The sequence below is a fragment of the Cucurbita moschata genome, unplaced genomic scaffold, assembly GCF_002738365.1.
Source record: "Cucurbita moschata cultivar Rifu unplaced genomic scaffold, Cmos_1.0 Cmo_Scf00059, whole genome shotgun sequence".
NCBI classification, from domain to species: Eukaryota; Viridiplantae; Streptophyta; class Magnoliopsida; order Cucurbitales; family Cucurbitaceae; genus Cucurbita; species Cucurbita moschata.
Window position 1 is genome coordinate 928,406 of NW_019268575.1, and position 21,287 is coordinate 949,692.

General features: G+C 39.1%; 1 protein-coding gene across 1 annotated transcript; it reads left to right on the plus strand.

Moving 5' to 3' along the window:
• Positions 1-18,723: 18,723 nt before the first annotated feature.
• Positions 18,724-19,203, plus strand: LOC111436723 (uncharacterized mitochondrial protein AtMg00810-like). Its single transcript, XM_023074438.1, has one exon. It carries the CDS (start codon positions 18,724-18,726, stop codon positions 19,201-19,203), a length of 480 nt encoding a protein of 159 aa, XP_022930206.1.
• Positions 19,204-21,287: the final 2,084 nt, after the last annotated feature.

Below are 21,287 nucleotides of genomic sequence, written 5' to 3' on the forward strand. Positions count from 1 at the left end.
AACACCATGAGAGTTTTGGAGCATTCAAAAGCCTACAATCTCTCATCTCGAAGTATTTGGAAGTGTGGCTTATGCTCACGTACCGGATCAATGAAGAATGAAGCTCGAAGACAAAAGAAAAAGTTTTATCTTTATTCGATATGATGAGAAGACAAAAGAATACAAACTACTTAACCCGATTTAGCAGAATGGTAATAGTGATTCGAGATGTGCGAGTAAATGAAGCAAGCGAATGGGACTGGAACAATTTGACGGAAGTATATATCGAAGTTGGAGAATCTTCAGTCGCTGCACCAACAAATGCACCAACAGACTCAGAATTTCCAATGAGGAAGATGAACCACGACAACCCAAAATGCGGAGTTTGCGAGATTTGTATGACTCAACAATTGAGGTACATTTTGTATTTCTTCTGGCAGATGTTAAAAATATCAGCTTCGAAGAGGCGGTGCGAGACACAGAGTGGCAAACTGCCATGGATGAGGAGATTAAAGCGACTTATCACAACAATAGTTGAGAAATGACAGAATTACTGGAAGGAAGTCAGCCCATAAGTGTGAAGTGGGTATTCAAGAAAAAGATGAATGCTCAAGGGGAGATTGAGCAGTATAAGGCGCGACTTGTTGTGAAGAGATACAAGCAAAAGGCAGGAATCGACTATGACGAAGTGTTTGCTCCCGTCGCTAGAATGGAGACAATTCGATTGCTCATTTCCCAAGCAACTCAATTCAAATGGGCGATTTTTCAAATGGATGTCAAGTAAGCATTCTTGAATGGTGTGCTTGAAGAAGAAGTATACCTCGAACAACCTCCCCGGAACATGCAAATTGGAGAAGAGAAGAAGGTACTAAAATTGAAGAAGGCACTTTACGGGTTGAAACAAGCACCGTGAGCATGGAATACTGGTATTGATACATACTTCAAGAAGAACAGGTACAAGAAATGCCCCCACGAACATTCACTTTATACAAAGAAGAGTGGAGGTAATGTGATACTTATCGATCTTTATGTCGATGACCTCGTCTTCTTAGGCAACAATGATGAAATGATAGAAGAGTTCAAAAGCTGACACGTGAATTTGAGATGACAGATTTGGGCTTGTTGAAGTTTTTCCTCGGTTTGGAGGTTAAACAAGGAGAAACATGTATTTTTATATCACAGGAGAAATATGCAAAGGAGATTTTGAAGAAGTACAAGATGGAAAATTGCAACCCGGTATCAACACCAATGGAACCAGGTGCAAAGCTCTCAAAGTACGATGAAGGAGAACGAGTAGATGCAAATAGGTACCGGAGCCTGGTGGGAAGCCTTCGCTCTCTTACATGCATAAGGTCAGATCTTTCATTAAGTGTCGGCATAATAAGCCGGTTCATGGAGGAGCCAATTTATTCACATTGGAAGACGTTGAAGCGAGTCATACGATACATCCATGGAACGGTGTTACTTGGGTTCTCCTACTCTAAAACAGAAGATTACAAGTTAGTCGGTTACTTTGACAGTGATTGGTGCGGAGACATAGACGATCAGAGAAGTACATCGGGTTATGCTTCATGGGCAACATAGCATTTACTTGGCTTTCAAAGAAACAACCGATCATGACACTCTCGACGTGTGAAGCTGAGTATGTAGCAGCATCTTGGTTTGTGTGTCACGCAATATGTCTTAGAAATCTTTTGAGTAAGATGAAGCTAAAGTAACGAGGTGCAACCATAATACATGACAACCAATAACCAATTGAGTTGGCCCAGAACACAGTGAACCATGAAAGAAAGAAACACATTGATGTTCGATTTCATTTTATCCGAGATCATGTGAAGGAAGAAAACGTGGAATTGCTGCATTTGGCAAGTCAGGATCAAGTTACGGATTCTTTACAAAACCGCTACCGAAAGTACTTTTCGAAAAATACAAGAAGATGATTGGCATGACAGATGGCAGGAGCATTTAAGTTTATGGGGGAGAGAGACGATGTCGGAAATGTCGTGGGAAGAAGAGAGAAAATCGTTGAAAATCGCATATGAAATCGGTCGAAGAAGAAAGGATCCGTCGGACCCAAACCGGATACCCGCAAACCATTAAATCCGATGGCCCAGCATGATATGTGTCACTCATGTAGACGACCCATATCCCTTCGGTCCATTAAATCTGATGGCCCAACATGACAAGTGTCACTCATGCACATGGCCCATTACCTTAAATTCGATGACCCATGTGTTAGTCATGCAGACACCACACTCATACAGAAATACCCCTTCGGCCCATTAAATTTGATGACCCAACACGCGTGTCCATTTTGTAGTCTGCGACGAATCGCCTCTCAAAGGCGACACGTGTCACGCAATAAATTGACGACCCTTCAGCCCAGTAAACAGACGGCCCAACACGCGTTCCCTTACGGCCCAGCCACACGACACCCACCCGAGGACACGACCTAGAGTCCGTGCCTCGACCCGGAACGTCAACCGACACGCGGATCCTCCCCTACAACGACACACGTCACGCATGTGGATGCATCCTTCAGCTTGGTATAGACATGTAATATACCGTTTCCTAGGTTTTTGACCATTCTGAACCCATTTTTGAACTTAGTAAAGCCAAATAAGGTCATTATATCACCCTATCTCTAAATTTATATTAATTTATGATAGAAATGTGAGTTATTAACGTAAAGAAGATGAACGTTCTAATAGGAGTCAACTCTCAACAACCTTTGGAGCAGCTCTCGAGAAATGAGAGCTTACGTTAATTAAATTAGAGAATAGTTCGGCTAAGGCCAACCAAGTAAGTGGTCTTACTATAGGATAGGCTAAAAATTGTTTGAATTATGATGATGTAGGAGTTGTGTCGTACGATGCCGTATGTTAATATATGATAATGTATGAGATAAGATGATGTATGAGCTGTATCGTATGATGCCGTATACTAGTACGTGATGATGTATGAGTGTATGATGAATGAGTTATGATAATGTAAGAGTTATGATGATGTGTTTGTTCTGATGTTTGATGATGTGTATTTCGATGAATGACGTACTTAATATGCTTGATGCACTTTATGGCAATATGATGAGTATGACGATTGTGTGACGTTTACCTTAACATGATGATGTTTTTCATATTGAGCATGCTATATGATGAGGAGTGCCATATTGCATCATGTTGATAGATCCACATAGGAGACAACTCTAAGAGCATGAAAATGATATTAATATAAATATGTTTTTGAATAAACTTAAATGAAAAAGGTAGTTTTAATTTATTTGGTTTTTTGTTAATTTTAGTAAGTTTTGAAATTGAGTCGTTGAAGGAAAAGGCCAAAAGGAAAATCAGAGGCCAATAACTTTGGAGTTAGAAAATGATATCAGACGAGACGACCACTTTTAGCCTTTAGAAAACCTATAAATTAGGTTGTTTTTTATTGTAAAATGCAGAGCAAGTAGAGCAAGCAGAGTTGTCTCATTTAAGTGTGTACAGTGTAATAGAAAAACAGTTTTTCCAGAATTCCTCGTCGCTTTGTCTCTTCCCTCTCGACTTCTCCCTCACAGTTTTGTGAGTGTTATTTTCAACAATTTGGTATCAGAGCGAGTCTTGTTTTCAAAAAATTGGTATCAGCGCGAGCGTTTATTTTCTACTAATTGGTATCAGAGCCGATGGCGAATATGATGGGACAAATGTCACTACCACGATTAACGAAGACAAATTTCAAGAATTGGAGCATCCAAATGAAAGCTCTTCTAGGGTCTCAAGATGCATAGGAGGTGGTCGAAGAAGGTTTCGAAGAACCAAAGGATACCACGGGTTATACGGCAGCGCAAAAAAAACGTTAAAAGAATTACGATCAAAGGATGAGGCAGCATTATACATGCTGTTCCGGGCTGTTGACGAGTCGGCCTTTGAGAAGATTGCCAGGGCAACTACTTCAAAAGAAGCGTGAGATACTTTAGAAAAAGTGTTCAAAGGAACCGATCGAGTCAAGCAAGTGCGTCTCCATACTTTGTGTGGCGAGTTTGAGAGAATGAAGATGAAGGAGTCAGAAAATGTATCTAACTACATTACGCGCGTACAGAACGTTGCAAATCAACTAAATCGAAATGGTGAAATGTTACCTGAGACGTGGGTTGTGAAGAAGATCTTGAGGTCGTTAACCGACAACTTCGAGAATGTTGTATGTGGCATAGAAGAGTCAAAGGACTTAGCGAAGTTCACAGTCGATGAGCTCGTCGGTTCTCTCGAGGCACACGAGTAACTTAAGCCAAAGAAGGAGGAGACACTCAATCAAGCACTTCAGAATAAGGTATCAACAAAGGATGAAAAGGTACTCTACTCTCAAAATATTCAAGTTCGAGGTCGAGGAAGTCGCGGGAATGGTTGAGGTAGTCATGACAGCAAAAATGAAGAAATTTATAAGGAGAAGAGACAGTCGATCCAAGCAAATTGGCGTGGAAGAGGATGCAGTCAAGGAAGAGGCAGGCGATCAATCATCCAGTGTTACAAATGTAAAAAATATGGTCATTATGCGAATGATTGTAACTCTGATAAATGTTACAATTGTGGCAGAATGGGGCACGTTTTAAAAGCCTGTCATGCCGAAAAAAGGGTGGAAGGAGCAACCAACCTAGCCTTGGAAGACGTAATAAATGAAGTGTTAGAATCGCACAACAACGCACACACTCTATCTAGATGAACACAAAGAATAGGATAGAGAAAATGCAAGGAGAACTCTGGCAAAAGAATTTATATTGATGAGTATGTACAGTAAGAGAGAATACAGAGAATATAGAAAGTACCTTTCCAAAGCTCTACCGAACGGGATATATATATAGTTCTGTTTACTATATATAGCTTTACCAGATTTAACCATCTACTATATATATCTATTTATCATATATAGCTTTACCAGATATAACCGTTGACCAAGCTATAAATAAGCAGCAGGTTCCATTACCTAACAATTCTCCCACTTGGAGATTGATCTAGTCAACCAAGAATTTCATTCTCAAACGACCATGAGCATCTTGATGGCACCATATCAGTTGAGGCTTTGCACAACCTCAATATTCCAACATCAACACATTTTATCAACATGTTTGCTGGATTCTTTGCACCCTCTATCTTCTCCAAACACATCACCATCTTTCACTAACCTGCAAGTGAAATGGTATCTTCTTCTGTGTTTTCTCTTTAAATGATAGACCGGGTTCCTTCGCCAACTGTATGACACTCTGACTATCTCTATAAAGAATATCTTCGTGCTACTTCTTGCCCATTCTTCTAGATATTCAGTCATCCATATCGTCTTCTTTCAAGCTTCAGCTATTGTCAGGTACTCAGCCTTAGTACAATGCATTTTTTAAGCCTAGACGTCCCATCATTGGCTTGCTCCTACTTGGTTGTATCCTCCAACTGTAGGGCCTCATCAAAGGGCTCTGGTTCCCTTTCATCAGCAATAGATAGTGTAATGAAGGTACATACATATCTGGTACTCTGATAGTACAGGATGATCTTCTCAACACCGATTCAGATGTCACTTGCTTTACTGCTGGTTCCTCTGCAACAACCTTGTGAGTTTGTTGAGTATCTGCTACAAGATCACTAGGTGATTTTCTCCGCAACTCAACCTCAACTCCCACTTCCTTTGTTTTCTTGGAACCTAACTCCACATTTGGTTCCTCAGCAGTAGTCTCAGGAGTTTCATGAGTATCTGCTACAACATTACTAAGTGAGTTTTCCTGCAACTCAAGCTCAGCTCCCACTTGCTTCGACGAACCTTGCTCCACATATGGTTCCCATTTTCAACCACACTTTCTTTAATTCTCTGGCGGTCATTGTGAAGCTAACTCGTTTCTGTTTGCTCATAACGTAGTTCTCACAACGACCCACATCAACAGATTTCAGACCTTCTAAAACTTCTTTCGCAGGTAGCCTCTTCATTCCTTTCGCGCTCATATGTTCAAGTCTATTGTGCCGTAGACTTGAATTTGAAGCACTCTCAGCAACAGCAGCTATGTTCATACACTCTGCAGTGGTGTATAATGTTCCAGATTTTGAGACACGTGCTACCACCGTAGCACCCTTCATAATCTTCCACGAACTCCTCCCTAACTTTGTTGCATAACCTGTGCTGTCCAACTGACCAATAGAGATCAGGTTCTTTTTAAGACCAGGAATATATCTGGCATCCTTTAATGTCCACTGATTTCTTGCCGGAGTTTTTATGCAGACATCTTCTTTTCCTTTAATCTCCAAATCTTTGTTGTCGGCAAGATACACCTTCTCGAAATTTCTAGGCTTGAAATTTCGGAACAACTCTTTATATGGAGACGAATGAAAAGATGCACCTGAATCCAAAATTCAGGATTCAATCGAACTATCCATGCTGAGGATTAAAGCATCCCCAATGTCTTCTACTAAATTTATAGAATCATCATCATCTCTAGATTTGTAATTCTGCTTCCTCTTTGATCTTGTACAACCTGTCCAAAAGTGACCTTTTTCTCCACAATTCCAACACGTTACGTTTGGTCTATTTGGAGATTTTCTCGGTTCTTTGATTTTGATCGCCCATGTTTCTTTGACCTCTTTGATTTTCTTCTTCCCTTCGATCAACACTAAGAACATTGCCTGATGAATCTCCAGTTTCTCGTTTGAAAAATCTTTTTGCTGAGAACTACATCTCGAATTTCACCAAACTTCAGTTTATCAGATCCTCGGGAACTACTGATTGCGGCAACAACAGTATCCCATGACTCGGGTAAGGATGACATAAAAATCAACGCTTTAATTTCATCTTCGAAATTAATTTCACCGAACTCAATTGACTTATGATCATATTGAATTCATTTATATGATCAGCAGCAGGTCCACCTTCAGACATCTGTAGATTGAACAATCTCCGCATCAAATACACCTTGTTCATAGCCGACGATTTTTCGTACATATTCGACAGTGCCTTCAATCGATCTAACGTTGTCTTCTCCTTGATGATATTGAACGCCACGTTTTTAGATAGCGTCAACCGGATCAGCCCTAAGGCTTGTCGATCCTTGAGCTTCACTTACTCCGTGGTCATGGTATCCAGCATCACCCTCAACAAGGGTTTGTGAAGACCTTTCTGATACAGATAATCTTCAATCTGCATTTTTCAGAAACCAAAATCAGATCCATCGAACTTCTCAATTCCAATCTTTGAACTTTCCATCTTCACAGATCGTGGTGACTTCCGCCTAGCTCTGATACCAGTTGTTAGGATCGCACAACAACGCACACACTCGATCTAGATGAACACAAAGAATAGGATAGAGAAAATGCAAGGAGAACTCTGGCTAAAGGATTTATATTGATGACTTCAAGTATGTACAGTAAGAGAGAATACAGAGAATACAGAAAGCACCTTTCCAAATCTTCACCGGACGGGATATATATATAGTTCAGTTTACTATATATAGCTTTACCAGATTTAACCATCTATTATATATAGCTATTTACTACATATAGCTTTACTAGATTTAACCATCTACTATATATAACTATTTACCATATATAGCTTTACCAGATATAGCTTTACCAAGTATAGCTTTACCAAGTATAGCTTTACCGGATATAACCGTTGACCAAGCTATAAATAAGCAACAGGCTCCATAACCTAACATGAAGGTCTTCTCTTGATGGCTCAAGATGAAGAAAACATCAACAACAACACTCTGTGGTACCTCGACTAAGGGAAAATAGCCATATGTGCGGCCACAAGCACCTATTCAAAGAGATGCAAAAGATTAAAGATGGTCATGTGTCATTTGGAGATGCGTCAAAGGTGGAGGACAAATGCTGAGGTACGATACATTTCTTGCAAAAGGATGGTGTAATGCGGTCAATCCAAGATGTTTATTACATACTAGACCTCAAGACCAACATATTGAGTATAGGGCATCTCACAGAGAAAGGTTACTCGATATTCTTAAAGGGCCGCCTACTACACGTGAAGGATAAGAAAGGGCGTTTGGTTGCTCGAGTCAAGATAGGAAGAAATTCGATGTACAAATTGAACTTAAGAAGCATATGAGAAAAGTGTTTGCGAGTCGACGTAGAAGACAAGGCATCACTGTGGCATCTCCATTTTCGTCAGCTACATCATGGCGATCTAAAGGAGTTAGCGAAGAAGAATATGGTACATGGGCTACCAAACATGGACTTTGAAGGAAAAATTTGTGAAGAATGCGTGCTCAGCAAGCATGCGAGAACCTCAATTCAATAGAAGGCTAAATTTTGGGCTAAACAACCTCTCGAGTTGATATATATAGATATATGTGGACCAATTACCCTCGAGTCCTTCAGCGGAAAGAGGTATTTCATTTCCTTTATCGATGATTACTCATGGAAAACTTTGGCTTACTTTCTGTGAGGAAAATCCAACGCATTCGATGTGTTCAAAAAGTACAAAGTAATGGTGGAGAAGGAAATTGGTAGACACATCAAAGCTGTACGATCTGATAGAGGTGGCGAGTATACTTCGACGACTTTCATGGAGTACTGTGAGAAGCAAGGCATAAGGCGATTTCAAACTGCACCGTACATCCCTCAACAAAATGGTGTGGCTGAGAGAAAGAACCAAACCATTCTCGACATGGTTCGCTCAAAGCTCAAGAGCAAAAGGATGCCGAAGGAATTTTCGGCAGAAGCTGTGCAATGCGCCATTTATGAACAGAATCGATGTTCACGTGCGAAGTTAGATGATCAAACACCATGAGAGGCTTGGATAGGACAAAAGACTACAATCTCTCATCTCAAAGTATTCGGTAGTATGACTAAGGTACGTTCATGTAACCATATGACTATAAGATGTAAAGGAACGCTAAGGTTATGATAAGTTAGGGAACGATATGACCCTGAAGTGTTTGCAATATGATATGATTATGATATGACATGTGAACGAGGGATATATACATATATATATGTTGTGATTGGATATGAAAGTGGTATGAAATATGTTATGGTAGGAGACGAGTGATAAATTAACATGTTTATGATATGATATACTGTGATGCGATATGTTATGGTATGAGATGTATATGAGGAGATGTTATGTTAAAAGTTTGGAACGTTACGTTATGTCTTTTAAATTTTATGCATACAACATGATATGCATGCCATGAAATCACGATAAATGGCATGAAATATAACCCTGTTAGAGTTATGTATGATACAAGAATTGAAAAATGATATGATATTTACGGAATGCTAGCGGGGTTATATTAAATAATATTGACATTGGAAAAATATTGGTACCTCATGCATTATGTGTGCTCGTGCCTTGGGGGACACACCTATTCCATCACCAGGGTACGAACGCGCACAGCACTATGCAGGTGAAGCAACATTATGTTTTACATAATACTGCCGTGACGGTTACTAATTCTAATGGATGTCCGGCATGGGAAGCTACCAGAGCAGGCAGGCTAACAAGAAAAGGGGTCCAGTGGTGTGTGAAATGTCTGGTGAGCCCATACTTGGTAGAGTATATGGTACACATCCAAGCTGCCCATTAGGATAGTGTCCTAGGAAAAGAGACTGATATGATAAGTCTCACCATTGCATTCGCATAGTCATGCATTTAACCCCGATAGTGGGGTCACTTACTGAGTATTTCTAAAAGTACTCAAGTAACGTGCTACCTCTATTTCAAACTGTACGACTGACGACGACATCGCAACTCGAGACCATGACACATGCATAGGGTTGTCGTATTATTTTCTTAGACTTAGTTAGATTAGGATGCTTTTAATCTAAACGTTTATTTATTTTATTTTGTCTTTTGTAGTGTCGTTTTTAAAAGTGTTTTCAAAACACGTGTGTCCATGGCTGTGTTTTAAGCTGAAGGTTATGGTTTATGAAAGTTTAAATGAAGTATTTCCACATTCAATGTTTATGATATGTATACAGTAACAACCTTAAATTAAGTAGAAAATTTCGGGTCGTTACAGAATGTTTAGAAAATGCATGATAAATAGATGTTGTCTATTAAAACTGTACCGACCAAAATTTTTCTAGTTAATTTAAGGTTGCCACTATATACATATCATGAACATTGAATGCAGCCATGGACTTACGTGTTTTGAAATCACCTTTAAAAGACGACACAACAAAAGACTAAATAAACGTTTAAATTAAAAACATCATGTTCTAGCTAGCCAAAGTCAAAGAAAATAAATACGACTACCCAATGCATGTGTCATGGTCTCGAGTTGCGACGCCGTTGTCAGCCGTACCATAATGCCTTTCCTTAACGTGAAACATAAGTTCCACGTGACTTGAGTATTTAAATAAATACTCAGTAAGTGACCTCACTATGGGGGGTTTAAATGCAAGAACATGCCAATGCAATGACAGGACTTATCCTTTCAATCTATTTTCCTACGGTACTATCCTAGTCGGTAACTTTGACATGTACCATATACTCCACACAGAGTTGATATATGCGGTTATGGACTAACCAGTCAGTTCGCACACCACTGGGCTACTTTCCCTGTTGTGTGAGCATACTCTGGGAGCTATTTAGGCCAGACACTCGTAAGAATTACTAATCGTCACGGCAGCATTATGTTAAACATAATGTTCATTTTCCTGCCTGACCATTGCAACATTATGATAAACATAATGAACGTTTTTCTGCTTGGTCATCATAGCATTATGATAACCATAATGATTTTTTTTCTGCCTCGTAACTTATGCATCCGTACTATCGTGAAGGGTTAAGGGTATCCCCAATGCATGAGCACCCAATAATGCATGAAGGCGCAATATTTTTCCATTTTCATTATCATTTAATACAACCCCGCTAGTGTTTCGTACATATCATATCGCTTTTCATATCATTTCACATACCATATCTTTCTGCATATGTCGGGGTTGTATTTCATGCTAGTTCGTCGTTTTGCATGTCAATTACATCTATCATTCACATTACATAAATATATCATATCATAATGTTTTGTTTTTCAAAAGAAAGAGAAACGATGTCGGAAACGTCGCCGAAAGAATAGAGAAAATCGTTGAAAATCGCATTTGAAATCGGTCGAAGAAGAAAGGATCTGTCGGACCCAAACTAAATACCCGCAAACCATTAAATCCGACGGCCCAACACGATATGTGTCACTCATGCAAACGACCCATATCCCTTCGGTCCATTAAATCTGACGGCCTAACATGACATGTGTCACTCATGCACATGGCCCATTAAATTTGATGACCCATGTGTCAGTCATGCCGGCACCACACACATAAAGACATACCCCTTCAGCCCATTAAATTCGACGACCCAACACGCGTGTCCGTTACGTAGTCCACGACGCATAGCCTCTCGAAGGCGAAACGTGTCACGCAATAAATTGACAGCCCTTCGGCCCAGTAAACAGACAGCCCAACACACGTTCCCTCGCGGCCCAACCTCATGACCCGCACCTGAGGACACTACCTGGAGTCCGTGCCTCGACCGGGAACGCCAACCAACACGGGCATCCTCCCCTTCAACGACACGCGTTGCACATGCGGATGCGTCCTTCAGCTTGGTATAGACATGTAATATATCGTTTCCTAGGTTTTCGACCATTCTGAACCCATTTTTGACCTTTTTGAAGGCAAATAATGTAAGTATATCACCCTATCTCTGAATTTTTGTTTGTTATTAACGTAAAGAAGATGAACGTTCTAATAGGAGTCAACTCTTAACAACCTTTGGAGCAGCTCTCGAGGAACGGGAGCTGACGTTAATTAAATTGGGGAGTACTTCGGCTAAGGCCAACAAAGTAAGTGGTCTTACTATAGGATAGGTTAAAAATTGTTCGAGTTATGATGATGTAGGAGTTGTGTTGTACGATGCCATATGTTAGTATATGATGATGTATGTGTTAAGATGATGTATGAGCTGTATCGTATGATGCCGAATACTAGTACATGATGATGTATGATTGTATGATGATGTATGAGTTATGATAATGTAAGAGTTATGATGATGTGTGAGTTATGATTTTTGATGATATGCGTAGTATATATATATTTCAATGAATGACGTACTTGATGATGTATGAGTGTATGATGATGTATGAGTGTACTAGTACATGATGATGTATGAGTGTATGATGATGTATGAGTTATGATAATATAAGAGTTATGATGATGTGTGAGTTATGATTTTTGATGATATGCGTAGTATATATATATTTCAATGAATGACGTACTTGATATGCTTGATGTACTTTATGGCAATATGATAAGTCTGACGATTGTGTTACGATTACTTTAACATGATGATGTTTTCCATATTGAGCATGCTATATGATTATGAGTACCATATTGCATCATGGGGTTAGATCTACATAGGACACAACCCTAACAACATGAAAATGATATTAATATAAATATGTTTTGAATAAACTTAAATGAAAAAGGTATTTTAATTTTTTTTTTTTTTGTTAATTTTAGTAAGTTTTGAAATTGAGTCAGTTGAAGGAAAAGGCAAAAAGTAAAATGAAAGGCCAATCACTTTCATAAATAGTGGGTTAGAAAATGATAGCATATGGGATGACCAATTTTAGCCTTTAGAAAACCTATAAATTAGGTTGTTTTCCCATTGTAAAATGCAGAGCAATTAGAGCAATTAGAGCAAGCAGAGTTGTCTCATTTAAGTACAGTGTAATAGAAAAACAGTTTTTTCAGAATTCCTTGTCTCCTTATCTCTCCCCTCTCGACATTTCCCTCACAATTTCGTGAGTGTTATTTTCAACAAATTGGTATCAGAGCGAGTCTTATTTTTCAACAAATTGGTATTAGAGCGAGCGTTTATTTTCTACAAATTGGTATCAGAGCGAGTCTTATTTTTCAACAAATTGGTATCAGAGCGAGCGTTTATTTTCTACAAATTGGTATCAGAGCCAATGGCGAATATGATGGGACAAATGCCGCTGCCACGATTAACGAAGACGAACTACGAGAATTGGAGCATCCAAATGAAAGCTATTCTCGGTTCTCAAGACGCATGGGAGGTGGTCGAAGAAGGTTTCGAAGAACCAAAGGATACCACGAGTTATACGGCAGCGCAAAACAAGGCGTTAAAAAAATTACAATCAAAGGATAAGGCAGCATTATACATACTGTTCCGGGCTTTTGACGAGTCGGGCTTTGAGAAGATTGTCAGGGCAACCTACTTCATAAGAAGCGTGGGATACTTTAGAAAAAGTGTTCAAAGGAACTGTCTGTTAAGCAAGTGCGTCTCCAAACTCTGCATGGCTAGGTGGAGTGAATGAAGATGAAGTTGTCAGAAAATGTATCTGACTACATTACGTGCGTACAGACCATGGTAAATCAACTAAATTTAAATGGAGAAATGTTACCCGAGATGCGGGTTGTGGAGAAGATCTTGAGGTCGTTAACCAATAACTTCAAGAATGTTGTATGTGACATAGAAGAGTAAAAGGACTTAGCGAAGTTCTCAGTCGATGAGCTCGTCGGTTCTCTCGAGGCACACGAGCAATGTACGAAAAAGAAGAAGGAGACACTCGATCAAGCACTTCAGAATAAGGTATCAATAAAGGATGAAAAGGTACTCAACTCTCAAAATATTCAAGTTTGAGGTCGAGGAAGTCGCGGGAATGGTCGAGGTAGTCAAGACAGCAAAAATGAAGAAATTTATAAGGAGAAGAGACAGTCGAGCCAAGCAAATTGGCATGGAAGAGGACGCAGTCGAGGAAGAGGCGGCGATCAAACATCCAGTGTTACAAATGTAAAAAATATGGTCATCATGCAAATGATTGTAACTTCGAAAAATGTTACAATTGTGGTAGAATGTGACAGAAACACACATACAACAAGGTGATTTTTACACAATAACGTTATTCTCTAAGAGAGACAATACTTAGAAAATAAACTAAACTAACTTACTTATTTTATTCAACTTGTTACATAATACGTATATAGATAGAAAGAGAAACTAACTTCTTACAATCTTAGCCACACATTAATAATTGCTAATAACTTCTCTTGATCCTATCCACAATTACTAAAACTGACATAATTTAAAATCGTCATATTTCTACTAAAATCATCTACCAACAACAAAAAGAATTTATTACCTCCATGAGTTGTTGGAGTAATTGGACCACACAAATCGCCATGCACCAATTGTAGAACACTAACGGCTCGAAAATTTGCTTGTTGTGGGAATGGTGTTCTTCATTGTTTAGTGATTACATAACTATCACAAACTTGTTTGATCCTTTCAACATGTGGAATTCCTTTCACCATTTTTTTCGTAGACAGGTTTCTTAAAGCCTCAAAATTCAAATGCCCATATCTAGCATGCCACGACCAAGAATCTTCAGACAACTTACCAAGTAGACATGTTGGTTTCGTTGTTTTTAGGCTAATTGTATATAGCCTATTTCTTGACTGCTTCACTTTTGCCAAGAACTCCTTTGCCTTTGTGAAAATGACAAGTAAACCATGTTCGATCTCAACTTTACAGCCCTGTTCATCCAATTGTCCTAAACTTATAATGTTACTTTTAAGTTTAGGAATGAAATATACATCGGAAAGGATACAGTGATCTCCATTTTCACATTGTAGCATCACATCTCCACGTCCTTTTATCTCTACAAGTGATCCATCTCCGAACTTCACCATGTCGGTCACTGATGTTGCTTTTTGATAATCGGCCAAGGAAATCCTTTTCTTTTCGATGAGAGGAAATCGTTGACGGGAAGTTGTTGGAAGAAAATAAAACGCGTAAAATAACAAAGAGAGAGAATTGCTGAAATTTTGCCTGTGCTTAAAATCAAGTTATCGAATCTTCCTAACAGATTTAACTATTTAAATATAATTTATCCTAAAAATGGCTGGGGAGTGGCCAACTAAATCTGTGCCACTTCCTACAAAATTGTCGTCTAAAACTTTGCTAATCCATTCGACGTGTTTGTCAAATGGTCAAACGGATGTACTCAATCAACTAATGAAGTCGTGTGAATCTAAATAAGGAAAAACTCAGGTTTTATCTAACAACTGACTCGTTCAATTCCGAGAACCAACTTCGACAACTAGTCATATGATTGTTGGCTCCCGTATCTAGGAACCAAGTGTTGTTTTTCTTCTCAATTTCTTCCGGGACAACCTTCTCTTCATAAAGAGCCATCTCTGTCAACTCTGGTGAACCGAGAGTTCGAACTTCACAAACTTGTGCTGTAAGTAAGGCTGGCTCATCCTAATCACCTTGCGTCTCAGTCAGTCAAGTGCGCCTGATCCTCCCTTTTCTTCGATCTACAGTGGGATGCATAATGACCAATCTTTTGACAATTATAACACATCACCTTCCAACATTTTGAGGTATAGTGGCCTAGGCCTTGAAAATTGTAGCATTTTACCTTGCTCTTGTTACCCTTCTTCTTTTGATGTAACAAGTCGTTTCCACGTCCATGACCTCTCCCTCTCCAGCTACCACTGCGACCTCGCCCTCGGCTATGGCCTCCATTGTCGCTACGTTTTTTCTCGAATGTTGAACTTTCACCTTTGCCTTTTGATTCTTTTGCTTTCCATTCTCCTTGAGTCAATAAGACATGCTCAGCATTCTCTTTGTTGCCACCGATCTGTTCCTCGTATGCTTTAAGATGGCCGATGACTTCCTCCATGGTCATCACCTTTAAATCGGTAAATTGCTCTATTGCCAATGCGGTATGAAGAAACTTAGAGGGTACTGAGCGGAGAAATTTTTTCACCAAGTATGCCTCTTCAAACTTGTCTCCTAAAGTACGTATTTTATTAACAACTCCTGTCAACCTTGCTGCATAATCATTAGTAGTCTCGGACTCCTTCATATTCATAATTTCGAGCTCAATCTTCAGAGTTTGGATCTTGCCTCCTTTACACGTTCAGCACTGACATGAATAGTTTTTAAAGTCTGTCATGCTTCTTTTGCTGTCTCTTTCTGCTAACAAAAACAACATCTCCTCAGGGATTGCTTGATAGATAGCTGTTAAGGCCCCTTCAGCACGCAAATAGACCTTCATCTTCATAGCCCATGTTGAGTAGTTGGTTCTCGATAACGTTGGGTATTGGAGTGATACCAGACCTTCCTTTGTTGCAGACTTCGACGACTCTCCTCTCTCTCCAATGTTGTTATTATTTCTCGGCATGATCTTTGGCATGTAACCACGCTTTGATACCAAATGACAGAAACACACATACAAGAAGGTGATTGTTGCACAATAACGTTATTCTCTAAGAGAGACAATACTTAGAAAATAAACAAAACAACCTTACTTATTTTATTCAACTTGTGTAGTTACACAGTACATATATAGACAGAAAAAAAAAAAACTAACTTCTTACAATCTTAGCCACACATTAATAACTGCTAATAACTTCCCTTGATTCTATCCACAAATACTAAAACTGACATAATTTAAAATACAAACAACAAATACAAATGAATTACGGTTAATACAAGATTAAATAAACTAACAGAATGGGGCACATTGCAAAAGCCTGTAGAGCCGAAAAAGGGTTGAAGGAGCAACCAACCTAGCCTTAGAAGACGTAAACGATGAAGGTCTTCTCTTGATGGCTCAAGATGAAGAGAACATCAACAACGACACTCTGTGGTACCTCGACTAAGGGAAAGAGACCATATGTGCGGTCACGAGCACCTATTCAAACAGACGTAAAAGATTGAAGATGGTCATGTGTCATTTGTAGGTGCGTCAAAGGTGGAGGTCAAATGTCGAGGTACGATACATTTCTTGCAAAAGGATGGCGTAATGGGGTCAATCCAAGATGTTTATTACGTACCAGACCTCAATACCAACATATTGAGTATGGGGCAACTCACAGAGAAAGGTTACTCGATATACTTAAAGGACCACCTGCTACACGTGAAGGATAAGAAACGGTGTTTGGTTGCTCGAGTCAAGACAGGAAGAAATCGGATGTACAAATTGAACTTAAGTAGCATACGAGAAAAGTGTTTGCGAGTTGACGTAGAAGACAAGGCTTCACTATGACATCTCCATTTTTGTCACCTACATCATGGCGATCTAAAGGAGTTAGCGAAGAAGAATATGGTACATGGGCTACCAAACATGGACTTAGAAGGAAAAATTTGTGAAGAATGTGGGCTCAGCAAGCATGGGAGAACCTCAATTCAAAAGAAGGCTGAATTTTGGGCTAAACAACCTCTCGAGTTGATCCATAAAGATATATATGGACCAATTACCCCCGAGTCCTTCAGCAGAAAGAGGTATTTCATTTCGTTTATCGATCATTACTCACGGAAAACTTGGGCTTACTTTTTGAAAGAAAAATTCGAGGCATTCAAGGTCTTCAAAAAGTTCATAGTAATGGTAAAGGAAACTTGTAGACACATCAAAGTTGTACGATCCGATAGAGGTGGCGAGTATACTTCGACGTCTTTCATGGACTACTGCGAGAAGCAGGGCATAAGGCGAGTATACAAAATGGTGTGGCTGAGAAAAAGAACCGGACCATTCTCGACATGGTTCGCTCAATGCTCAAGAGCAAAAGGATGCCAAAGAATTTTTGGATGAAATCGTGCAATGCGCCATCTACGTACAGAATCGATGTCCACATGCGAAGTTAGATGATCAAACACCACAAGAGGCTTAGAGCAGACAAAAGCCTACAATCTCTCATCTCAAAGTATTCGGTAGTGTGGCTTATGCTCACGTACCGGATCAACAAATAACGAAGCTCGAAGACAAAAGAAAAAGGTATATCTTTATTGGATATGATGAGAAGACAAAAGGATACAAACTACTTGTCCTGATTAGCTTGATGGTGATACTGATTCGAGATGTGCGAGTAAATGAAGCAAGCGAATGGGACTGGAACAATTCGACAGAAGTCAATATAGAAGTTGGAGAATCAACAGTCTCTGCACCAACAAGTGCACCAACAGACTCAGAATTTCCAATGATGAAGATGAACCACGACAACCAAAAATGCGAAGTTTGCGAGATTTGTATGACTCAACAAATGAGGTACACCTTGTATGTCTTCTAGCAATTGCTGAAAATATCAGCTTTGAAGAGGCGGTGCGAGACACGAAGTGGCAAACTTCCATGGATGAGGAGATTAAAGCGATTCATCGCAACAACACATGAGAAATGACATAATTACCGGAAGGAAATCAGCCCATAGGTGTGAAGTGGGTATTCAAGAAAAAGATGAATGCTCAGGGGGAGATTGAGCGATACAAGGCGCGACTTGTTGCAAAGAGATACAAGCAAAAGGCGGAAATCGACTATGACGAAGTGTTTGCAACCATCGCTAGAATGGAGACAATCCGATAGCTCATTTTCCAAGCAGCTCAATTCAAATGGCCGATTTTTCAAATGGATGTCAAGTCAGCATTCTTGAATGGTGTGCTTGAAGAAGAAGTATACCTCGAACAACCTCCCCCGAACATGAAAATTGGAGAAGAGAAGAAGGTACTAAAATTGAAGAAGGCACTTTACGGATTGAAACAAGCACCGTGAGCATGGAATACCGGTATCGATACATACTTTAAGGACAACGAGTACAAGCAATGCCCCCACGAACATTCACTTTATACAAAGAAGAGTGGAGGTAGTGTGATACTTGTCGATCTTTATGTCGATGACCTCATCTTCTCAGGCAACAATGATGAAATGATAGAAGAGTTCAAAAGCTGACATGAGAATTTGAGATGATAGACTTGGGCTTGTTGAAGTTTTTCCTCGGTTTGGAGGTTAAAGAAGAAGAAACTTGTATTTTTATATCACAGGAGAAATATGCAAAGGAGATTTTGAAGAAGTATAAGATGAAAAATTGCAACCCGGTATCAACACCAATGGAACCAGGTGCAAAGCTATCAAAGTACCATGAAGGAGAACGAGTAGATGCAAATAGGTACCAGAGCTTGGTGGTAAGCCTTCGCTCTCCTACATGCATAAGGCCAGATCTTTCATTAAGTGTTAACATAATAAGCCGGTTCATGGAGGAGCCAATTTATTCACATTGGAAGATGTTGAAGCGAGTCGTACGATACATCCATGGAACGGTGTTACATGGGTTCTCCTACTCAAAAATAGAAGATTACAAGTTAGTCGGTTACTCTGACAGTGATTGGTGCGGAGACATAGACGATCAGAGAAGTACATCGGGTTATGCTTCATGGGCAACATAGCATTTACTTGGCTTTCAAAGAAACAACCGATCATGACACTCTCGACGTGTGAAGCTGAGTATGTAGCAGCATCTTGGTGTGTGTGTCACCCAATATGTCTTAGAAATCTGTTGAGTAAGATGGAGCTAAAGCAACGAGGTGCAACCATAATACAAGTTGACAACCAATCAACAATTGAGTTGGCCAAGAACCCAGTGAACCATGAAAGAAGCAAACACATTGACGTTCGATTTCATTTTATTCGAGATCATGTGAAGGAAGAAAACGTGGAATTGCTGCATCTTTACAAAAGTACTTTTCGACAAATACAAGAAGATGATTGGCATGACAGATGGCAGGAGCATTTAAGTTTATGGGGGAGTTTTGTTGGGAATAAACGTAAATGAAAAAGGTGTTTTAATTTTAATTTTTTTTTTTTTTGTTAATTTTAGTAACTTTTGAAATTTAGCCTTGAAAAAAAAAAGGCCAAAAAGAAAATGAAAGACCAATAACTGTTTCAGAAATGGGTTAGAAAATGATGACATATGGGATAGACAATTTTAGCCTTTAGAAAACCTATAAATTAGGTTATTTTCCATGGTAAAATGTAGAGCAAGAGAGCACGTAGAGCAACCAGAGTTGTCTCATTTAAGTACAGTGTAATAGAAAAAGGGTATTTTCAGAATTCTTTGTCTCCTTGTCTCTCCCCTCTCGACATCTCCCTCACAGCTTCGTGAGTGTTATTTTCATTAAATTGGTATCAGAGCGAGTCTTATTTTCAACAAAAATATCCACGAGTGTGTGTTACCTTTAGTAATAAGGAGATGAGACTGAAGGGTTTTGTTAGAACAATCATTATGATGGATTTAGAGGGACCTCATGCATATTCTATGTTCATAAGCATAAGGCTACTTTCCATAGAGATGATGAGTAAAAACGCGCATAGTATGATGATGAGTGTGAATACGCACAGTAGGATGATGAATGTGAATGCACACAGTATGATGATAAGGGTGTTCATGAGGTACATGACACTATGGCGTTCTGCCGACCTCCGAACGTCGCTACAGATTAGCTTGAACAGTGGGTCCAAGGGGTGTGCGAGCGCCTTATGGATTCACACTTGCACGTATGAGTCGTGTGTAGGGAAGTACTACACATCAAATTTTTCCAAGACTAGAGGCGATCAAATTTTTCCGTGTGCCACATCATTTTTCAAGTAAAGAAAAGGTGCACTTGTACGGAAGACGACGGCATCGCGAGAAGAGACTGTGGCACGTTCATAGGGTAGTCACATATTTAAATTCCTAGTCTTAGATTAGAATAGGTTGTTTTGCATTTCATAATCATATCATATCGTAAACACTTCGTGGTCATATCGTAACCTAACTTATTATAGCCTAAACATTCTTATATCTATCACAATCATATCATTACATGAACGTACATTTGTCATATCATTACAGGAGCATATCCTAATGCTATCGTTCTATCGTTCTATTAGAATCCTATCCCTTTCTACCCATAATCTAACCATATTATTTTATCAATCGATCGTGACAATATCGATTTTATCAATCTCTCATTATCCATAACACTTCGATACGTAACCTAACCTTAACGTTTCATGAACATACCTTACTTCTATCATTACATTATGTTTAGTGCATCCTTCTCATATCCTATCTCAAACATATCATTGAATACATCGTACCATATGTATTATCATACAATTCACGTATTATAACATATACATATCAAATCATAAGCATATCGATCCATAAACAATTTGCACATATCAAAATATATGATGCGTGCAGAACCACATGACACGTGTCAACATCAAATATATTCATGCTGATAGTAAAGCCACTTACCTTATTAGCTTAGGCTGATGTAACGAATTTATCCTAAATGAAAATTCGATTCTTTCCATTGAAATCCAAGTCAATCTATGTGAGCCCATGACATCAGTTTCAAGTTCTAATTATTTCTCTAATTTAAAAATAATTGATATGTTTATCATCTTTTTATTTATCAATAGACTAAAAATAGTAAATCTATCGTATTTAATTTTGTTTCTATCCATAATTCTTTTCGTATTT